This window comes from Babylonia areolata, chromosome 23, assembly GCF_041734735.1.
Source record: "Babylonia areolata isolate BAREFJ2019XMU chromosome 23, ASM4173473v1, whole genome shotgun sequence".
In the NCBI taxonomy this organism is placed as follows: Eukaryota; Metazoa; Mollusca; class Gastropoda; order Neogastropoda; family Buccinidae; genus Babylonia; species Babylonia areolata.
In genome coordinates, this window is record NC_134898.1 from 40605360 (window position 1) to 40615359 (window position 10000).

The window sequence follows — 10000 nt, forward strand, 5'->3', positions numbered from 1 at the left end:
ATTCACTTCGTCGTCGATGACAACTGTGCGAGAGAGTGTACTGCCCAGGTATGTGAACTTGTCCACCGCGTTCAGTCCTTGCCCGTTGATGAAGATGTTTGGTTCAACGTAAGGCTTTCCTGGAGCTGGCTGGTGCATCACCTCAGTATTCTTTGTGCTGATTTTGAGACCAAAGTTGTCACAGGCAGCAGAGAACTTGTCGACGCTGTGTTGCATGTCAGCTTCGGAGGCAGCGTTGAGAGCGCAGTCATCAGCAAACAGGAAGTCGTTGATGGTGTCTGTCCTCACCTTTGTTTTTGCTTGAAGCCTCCTGAGGATGAAGAGTGAGCCATCTGTGCGGTACCTGATGCCAATGCCTACGTCAGCGTCTCTGAAGGCATCTGTCAGCATGGCTGAAAACATGAGACTGAACAGGGTGGGGGCAAGAACACACCCTTGCTTGACTCCGTTGGAGACAGGGAATGGTTCTGAAGTCTCTCCGTTGTCTTGGACTCGGGCCAGCATCCCATCGTGTAGTTGCCGTATGATGGTGATGAACTTTCTGGGACATCCGTACTTCGCCATGATTCTCCAAAGGCCATCTCTGCTAACAGTATCGAAGGCCTTGGTCAGATCGACATAGGTGGAGTAAAGGTCGGCGTTCTGTTCCTGACACTTCTCCTGGAGCTGCCTGGCAGCAAACACCATGTCGATAGTCTCGCGTTCTTTCTGGAAGCCACACTGACTCTGGTAGGAGACCTTGCTCAAGGTGCGCTATGAGACGGTTGAGTAGCACTCTGGCCAGAGTCTTACCTGCGACGGACAGCAGGGATATTCCACGATGGTTGTCACAGGCCTGACGATTTCCTTTGCGCTTGTACAGGTGTATGATGGAAGCGTCTTTGAAGTCCTGTGGAACTGCCTCATGCTGCCAGATGAGCTGGAACACCTGATGAAGCTTCTCAGTCAGCGCCATACCACCTTCTTTGTAGATCTCAGCTGGAATGGAGCCTGAGCCAGGGGCTTTGCCATTGGATATCACACGGATAGTTTTCTGGGTCTCCTCCAAAGTTGGAATGGTATCCAACGACTCACTGACTGGCACCTGGGGGAGTCGGTCGATGGCTTCATCATTGATGGTGGAAGGGCGGTTCAATACGCTGTCAAAGTGTCCAGCCCATCTCTCAAGGATCCCGTCCTTGTCAGTGATTAAGGTAGAACCATCAGCACTGAGGAGTGGAGCAGATCGGGAGGTGGTGGGACCATAGACTTCTTTCAGGCCGTTATAGAAGTTCTTCATGTCGTTCCTGTCTGCAAAGCCCTGGATCTCATCAGCTTTGTTGCTCAACCAGGAATCCTGTATCTGCCGCAGCTTCAGTTGGATGATGCTGCGTGCGCTCTTCAGTATGTCTTTCTTTTCTTCAATGTGGGCTCTGTAGGCTTGGCGTTTGTCTTCCAGCAGCTGCTTGATCTCAGTGCAGTTCTCATCAAACCAGTCTTTGTGCTTCCTGGCAGAAGGCCCCAGGCACTCCATGGCAGTGTTGTACACCGTCTCATGCAGTGCGCCCCATGCTGCCTCCACATTCTGGTTGTCCAGCACGGTGGACAAGGCATTCCTCCAGGGTGTTAGCAAAGCTCTGCTTGATGCTGCCTAGCTCCAGCTTGTTGACATTCAGGCGTTTGGGTGCTTTCATGCCCTGAGGCCGTCTCTTAGGCTGGATGCGGAGGTTGAGTTTGACGGTGGTCTGTCCAGCACTCAGCGCCGCACATGGCCCTCGTGACTCGTACGTCCTGCCTGTCCCTCTTCCCGACGATGACAAAGTCAATGAGATGCCAATGCCCAGAGTGAGGATACATCCATGACGTCCTGTTACGGGTAGGGAGGCAGAAGACGGTGTTTGTGATAAGAAGGTCGTGCTCGGCATATGTCTGGAGAAGTAATTGACCATTGCTGTTACAGTTACCAACCCATGCTTCCCAATCACGCCATCGCAGGAGGTGCTGTCACAGCCAACTCTCGCGTTAAAGTCACCAAGAATAATGAGCTTGTCTGCGTTGGGAACAGTGGTGATGACAGCGTTCAGGTCCTCGTAGAACTTGTCCTTGATCTCACCCGGGTTGGTCATGGTGGGTGCGTAGGCGCTGACAATGGTGGTAAACTTCTTCCCGTTGCATAAAGGGAGTTTCATCGTCATCAGGCGATCGTTCACTCCTTTTGGGGGGCCAGCCAGCTTGCCAACGAGGGTTGTCTTCACTGCAAAGCCAACTCCAGCCTCACGTCTCTCTTCAGGTCCGCGACCACTCCAAAAGAAGGTGTAGACTGCGCCTCGCTCACTGAGTTCGCCTTCTTCTGCCAGTCTGGTCTCACTTAAGGCAGCGATGTCGATGTTGTACCTGGCTAGTTCACTCGAAATGAGTGCTGTGCGTCTCTGTGGTCTGTCTGAGTCGCCTCTGTCCAGAAGCGTACGCACGTTCCATGTGGCAATGGTCAATGGGGTGCTCTTTGTTTTCTTCTTTCTTTCCTTTGTGTGTCGACCGCTTGAGTAGGGTCCCCGTCAGCCGCGGTATGCTGACTAGGGTGGTGTGGAGCAGGCAATGTTTAGGGCACCTCTTCTAACCCCTTCCTCATGCCATGGAGGTGAGCAGTGCTGTCCTGAAGAGGGCTGCTCAGTCGCTCTGGGGGCTGCCGATCTCCACCGCTGCTCCAGTCGGTGAAAAACGACCCTATGGCCTAAGCCGCCTTTGTGCAGGTCCGCGACTACGACTGCCAGTGTACCCACACCTGTCGCTTCGTCGCTCGCCTGTCGCCACAGGGCTTGGGGAAAATGATGGTATGGGATGAAGGATGACTGATGACTTGCGCGATGACTTTGTTTACAGTGAGGAGGAGTTGCGCACCGTCGACCTCACTCTCTTGTCCGAGACCGTCTGTATCCAGTGGCAAAACGAGGTCAAGACGACTGGAGATGGATACGGATGCAGTGGATGACCAGGATGTCCTATGTGCCTCATCCTGCCCTCAGCACTCCACAATGCTCTGCTGCAACCACCTTCCTCTCCGTTGAACCATGAAGGTTTCTTCCGCAGAGTCCGCCGGATCCAGTCTTCACATGCTTGGGTAGACAAGCCCTAACTCACCAAGGGTTTGAGACCCGTCGGCTACCCTCGCCTAGTTTAGCCAGCCTGTCAAAGCTGTTGCCCGGGGATTGAGCGCTGCCGCATGCTAGCAGCTTCTAGGACCCATAGGTGAGAGCTGGGTGCCGGTGGGGACCAATAGAGAACGAACCACTCCCTGAAGAGCGTGACAAGCCCCCCTCTAGAGGTACTACCCCTCTCGTGCACCCCTAACCCCCTATATACGTATATACATGCATACACACGTATATTTGTGTGTGTGTGTGTGTGTGTGTGTGTGTGTGTGTGTGTGTGTGTGTGTGTGTGTGTGTGTGTGTGTGTGTGTGCCGTACTCCAATATGGGAACGTGTTCGTAGGATCCGAAAGTTGGCAGAAAACAATATGTATAAGATAATCCATATAATCTCTATATAATATATGTTACGCAAATTGTTCTCCAAACGCCTTATCCCAGGGGTACATCACACACACACACACACACACACACACACACACACACACACACACACACACACACACACACACACACACACACACACACACCGAGGAAAATAGATTATGCAGAATATATCCCACTTCAGTGTCAAATGTCGCAAACATAATGAGTTTCCTATCTAACGAAAGAAATGTCACGAACAATATTCCAAATTTTTTTGTGATTTTTTTTTTTTTTTTTTTTTTGTCTTTTTCTTCTTTTTTTTAAAATTCCTTTTTTGGCATACAGTACAACATGTGTAACATATGAACAAGAAAATGAAAAAAGAGAGCACATACATAGCATATATCATGATGAAGCTCATGTCACTATTTCAAATATCAAAGTTTGTGTTGTACATATATCGATTGTTCTTTTGATTTCAAACAGACAAAACATAGGGAAGACAACCACACACACCCAGAGGTAGGGAAAGAGAAAGGAAGGGATTCAGACAGAGGGAGAGACAGCGAGAGAGAGGGAGAGAGAACAGGAGAGAGAAGGGGGTGGGGGTGGGTGGGTGGGGGGGGGCGGCATATTACAAGAATAATTACATAACGTCATGCTACAAATAATAATGACAATAATCAACATTACTTATTTTGAAAACAACAACAACAACAAAAAAACAAAAAAAAAACCCAGGGTGGGGGTTGCGGGTGGGTTAACAGAGCCACAGTGCATCTCCATCAATAAGCAAAACTATGTGAACAGTGATGGCCAAAAAAGAGATGGGAATCATCATGTAAATAAAAATCAAACCAACGTGTACTCGCCTTCTATTTACACATCTTTACTTTATCATTGTATAAACAGTGCTTCATATGATGAAACTTTGTTTTTTTACACTCCGTATAAAAAAAAAAAAATCAATATGGGCAGAAAACTGCACATCACAAAATCAATTAAAATGCTAACAATAACGCTGCCACTACCACTACAACTACTACTACTACGACGACGACTACTACTACTGATAATTTATATGACAGTCAGTCGTGTTCGACTACCATCAGATTAGCAGAGGAGGTAAATACAAGCCCCGAATGTCTGGGCAATACTTTGATTGTGGTGGAGAGCGTCTTGCTCAAGTAATCCCCACTCTCTCGGACAAAAGGGTTTTAGGACAGTCGGCGTTGGGATGGTTCCCAAACGACAACTAGCCCCCAGGGCTGCAGCACTTTTGCCTCCTAGTTTGAGAGTCACAGTCATTCACAAAAGGCTAAGCCGTAGATAATTTCCAATTGCAATGGAGAAACGATCGATAATACAGCTCTCAGTTTGCTGTTGGCCCAAATGTTAACTTAAGTCAATCTGTGACATAAGCTGAGTGTTATATAGTCGAAATACTGTGCATTCATATAGCGCTTTCATTGCAGGACTTCAAGCATTGGACAATACGTGGTTTGAATAAGCGCAGGAATATAATATAAAAGAAGATTTAAAAACTTATTGAAAATACTAATATTAAAAAAAAACCCAAAAAACAGAGAAACATCACTCACAACTCACCTCTTCCAACACCCCCCATACATACATCGACGCACACACACCTCTCCCTCCTCCCTCCATCCACTCTCCTCCCCCCCCTGCCCCCACCCACCCACCCACAACCCCCAGTCAGTGGACTGTGAATGTTGGTCAGAAAGATAGGACACGTCAGGACTGTCAATGTTGACGTGGTCAGAAAGATAGGACACGTCAGGACTGTCAATGTTGACTTGGTCAGAAAGATAGGACACGTCAGGACTGTCAATGATGACGTGGTCAGAAAGATAGGACACGACAGGACTGTCAATGTTGACGTGGTCAGAAAGATAGGACACGTCAGGACTGTCAATGTTGACGTGGTCAGAAAGATAGGACACGACAGGACTGTCAATGGTGACTTGGTCAGAAAGATAGGACACGTCAGGACTGTCAATGTTGACTTGGTCAGAAAGATAGGACACGTCAGGACTGTCAATGTTGACGTGGTCAGAAAGATAGGACACGTCAGGACTGTCAATGTTGACTTGGTCAGAAAGATAGGACACGTCAGGACTGTCAATGTTGACTTGGTCAGAAAGATAGGACACGTTAGGACTGTCAATGTTGACTTGGTCAATGTAACCATAGATCAAATATTTCCCACACTATCAGGGCTGAGATAACGTGACCACAGATCGAGACATTTCTGACTCTGTCAGATCTGAGATAACGCGATCATGGATCAAGCATTTTCCACACTCAGACAAAGTCAATGCGAACACAGATTATATATTTCAAATACTGTTAGAACCCAGTGCTCTTTTCTTTTGGTTCTTTTTTTTTCTGAGACCCATGCTTTAACACACATCAGCACACAGTTGATGAGAGACTGATCCTAAAAGGTGAAAAAATACAGAAGACTGATTAACGAATAACAATGGTAACTCTCTCCATTCACAAGGTACACAACTTCAAGTCAATGCTGCTTATGCTGCCGATTCAGCCAGCACACAGGTTGATTAAAGGTACAGTGGAACAAATCCAGAAACTTTCTCTCTAAAAAAAAAGGAAGCGCCGGACATTTCCTTATACCAATCATTTGACACGTGCACACAATGCCCGGGGCCGCGTGTGAACACTGATCCATACCACCCCAAAAACTGAGCCTTGCAGGATGCTGAGCAGTCGAGGGGTTGGTTTGGACTCATGTCCCCAGTGCTCAAAGAAACAAGTTGTTCGATGGGAAGATTGCAGAGCATTTGTATCTGTATTTCTCCTTTTTGCCACAAGAGATTTCTCTGTGTGAAATTCGGGCTGTTCTCCTCAGGGATAGCGCGTCGCTACATTGAGAGCGCCACCCACTTTTTATTATTTTTTTTTCCTGCGTGCAGTTTTATTTGTTTTTTCTATCGAAGTGGATTTTTCTACTGAATTTTGCCAGGGACAACCCTTTCATTACCGTGGGTTCTTTTACGTGCGCTAAATGCATGCTGCACACGGGACCTCGGTTTATCGTCTCATCCGAATGACTAGCGTCCAGAGCACCACTCAAGGTCTAGTGGAGGGGGAGAAAATATTGGCGACTGAGTCGTGATTCGAACCAGCGCGCTCAGACTCTCTCGTTTCCTAGGCGGACGCGTTACCTCTAGACCATCACCAAGCCAAGCGAACACAAGATGGGACCATTGATATTTAGCAATGATACGACCCACACCCCATTGTCACTGCCACGAGGGGAAAAGAGGGAGGGGAAGGAAGTAATTATTACCATATTTTAAGACATGCTTTTCTTCCTTGTACACTTTTTCCCTCACCATCTCTCTATCTCTCTCTCTGGATGGCTAAAACAAAACAAAAAGTCAAACCTTGCTGAGAAATTGTTTCAAACACCCTGCAAAACAGTCGCCATTTGCTGACAAAGTTTCCTTAATCATGTGACCAGCCCGGCAATTGATGATGCGATAAGCCCTGAACCACGGATAAAACCGCGGTCGCATGCACACACACACACACACACACGCACACACACACAGGTGAACTGGGTACACAGGCAAACTGTGAAGGCAGCCTTGAAACGAGCCTAACCTTGAAGAAGACGAGGCAACAGAGAACGTTTCCAGGAACTCCCAGAAAGCAGATCACTTGGCGCATGTAGCACTTGAGCAAGGTCAGGACAAGGTCACGGGTATGGGCGCTGACGAAGGGGTCCGAGGTGTCCCAGGGGCTGTCGTCTGCCCCATCCCGACCCCCACCCACCACCCCAACGCTGCTCTCCCCTGTTTCTGTGCTTGGGCTGGCGTTGACAGACATGTTTGATCTGAAAGAGCTTCTGCCTCCGTTTGACTTGCGGTCGTTTTCTGTTGTCTACTGAACAGGAATTTACAGGTTATTTGACAGTCCTTCTAACTCAGCCTGACTGCAGTGTTTCTGCTGTCTACTGAACAGGTATCTACAGGTTATTTGACAATCCTACCTCCGTTTGACTGCAGTGTTTCTGCTGTCTACTGAACAGGTATCTACAGGTTATTTGACAATCCTACCTCCGTTTGACTGCAGTGTTTCTGCTGTCTACTGAACAGGTATCTACAGGTTATTTGACAATCCTACCTCCGTTTGTCTGCAGTGTTTCTGCTGTGTACAGAACAGGTATCTACAGGTTATTTGACAATCCTACCTCCGTTTGTCTGCAGTGTTTCTGCTGTGTACAGAACAGGTATCTACAGGTTATTTGACAATCCTACCTCCGTTTGTCTGCAGTGTTTCTGCTGTCTACTGAACAGGTATCTACAGGTTATTTGACAATCCTACCTCCGTTTGACTGCAGTGTTTCTGCTGTCTACTGAACAAGTACTTATTTTACAGTCTTACCGCTTTGCTCTTGACACTAATTTACAGGCATACTTTGCAGTCATTCTGCTTTGTGGTTGACACTCATGTGCACAGTTCTTTTAGTCTTCCCACTTTCGTTTTACAAACAGTCTTTCTGCCTTCTTCCCGATCATTCATTCGAAGTCAGAAGATGATTATGTTGTGCCAATGTGCAATGTACAATGTTTTCCATTTATAGCGTTCAAGGATGCAGGAAGTCTGGTCTGTTACAGAACAAATCAATGCAGGAAAACAAAGGAAAAGACCCCTCCTCTCCTCCACTAGGCCCCCCCCCCCCCACTTCCCCTCGTGCTCCCCCCACCCCCCCCCACACACCCCACCCCACTCTAAAAGAGGAGAAAGATCAGATAAATAGAAGCATATACACAAGGGTAAAATGAACGAAACAGAAAGCCAATTGTCTTGCGGTAGCCTATGGTGTGTGTGTGTGTGTGTGTGTGTGTGTGTGTGTGTGTGTGTGTGTGTGTGTGTGAGTGTGTGTGTGTGTGTGTATGTGTGTGTGTGTGTGTGTGTGTGTGTGTGTGTGTGTGTGTGTGTGTGTGTGTGTAGAGCTAGTGACGGAGGATAGAAGTGAAACACAGAGCGAAATGTCATTAATGACTTGTTTCCTGCACACAGTATTGACTGGTTTCTTTGTTTAGTTTTGTTTTGATTTTTTTTCTTTTCTGGGGGATATTCTGAAAAATAACAACGGGAGCTCCCTCTCTCTGTGTGACTGTGTGTGTGTGTGTGTGTGTGTGTGTGTGTGTGTGTGTGTGTGTGTGTGTGTGTGTGTGTGTGTGTGTGTGTGTGTGTGTGTGTGTGTGTGTGTGTGTCTGTGTGTGTGTGTGTGTGTGTGTGTGTGTGTGTTGTGTGTGTGTGTGCGTGCGTTACTGTGTGTAAGTGTGATGATAATAAAATTATAGATACATACACACGTACATACATACATACATCTCTCTCTCTCTCTCTCTCTCTCTCTCTCTCTCTCTCTCTCTCTCTCTCTCTCTCTGTGTGTGTGTGTGTGTGTGTGTGTGTGTGTGTGTGTGTGTGTGTGTGTGTGTGTGTGTGTTGCGTGTCTGTGTGTGAGTTGTGTCTGTGTGTGTGCGTGTTTGCGTGTGCGTGTGTGTGTGTGTGTGTGTGTGTGTGTGTGTGTGTGTGTGTGTGTGTGTGTGTGTGTGTGTGTTGCGTGTCTGTGTGTGAGTTGTGTGCTGTGTGTGTGTGCGCGTGTGTGTGTGTTTCTTTCTTTAGCTTAGCGTCTTTTCACTGTTAATTGGTATCAGACGAGGATAGTGTAGTGTGTGCACGCATGCACATGCAATGATGTGTACGAGTGCATATTTGTGTGTAGGTAATATTTGATCGTGCGCACGCGCACTTATTTGTATACACGTATGCATATAAGTACGTATGTGTGTGTGTGTGTGTGTGTGTGTGTGTGTGTGTGTGTGTGTGTGTGTGTGTGTGTGTGTGAAACAAAAGTGTTTCTGCAAAGTACCTGGAACATATTTCTGGATGGTGAGCTGTATGATAATAATGATAATGATAACAATAATGATCATGATCATTATTATCATTATGTGTAAGCATGCACGTGGGGATTGGGGAAGGGGTTGCCGGGGGCAATGGTAACAGGTGGTGGGATGACTGAGACAGGGAAAGAGACACAAAACAGATGCGGAGGTTAAAAGGAAGAGCTGCGAAAGATTGGACTGACAGAAAGTAAAGTGTAACTATCTCAAACATTCCTTTTACAGGAAAAAAAAAACAACATGCTTATTATAACGTAAACAATATCGATACCAACCTGGACTTTGGTTCAAACATGCTACAAATTTGTCGGAGTAAAATGTAATTATTTAAAACATTTTCTAAGGAAAAAATACGTGTTCAGTGGAAACAGGTTAGTGAGCTGGGTTTTTGTGTTGTTGTTTTTTTTAACAGGCATGTCTTGTTCTTGGACACTCGACAAGAATGTGATAAGCCACCGTGTATAGGAGTGAGGGTCGACGGTGTCCAAGTGACGGAAAGTACCATACCCCACCACAACACACTAACCGGCACGTTCATGGA

At 47.0% G+C, this 10000-nt stretch overlaps 1 protein-coding gene across 1 annotated transcript in view; it reads right to left on the minus strand.

Annotated features, from left to right (window-relative positions):
• LOC143297677 (uncharacterized) overlaps nt 1-7369 on the minus strand; it is a 9537-nt gene extending 2168 nt beyond the window's left edge. Inside the window, exon 1 of the mRNA XM_076610096.1 lies at nt 7145-7369. Coding sequence (XP_076466211.1) covers nt 7145-7369 — 225 coding nt within the window. The remainder of the gene's footprint in view (nt 1-7144) is intronic.
• Nucleotides 7370-10000: the final 2631 nt, after the last annotated feature.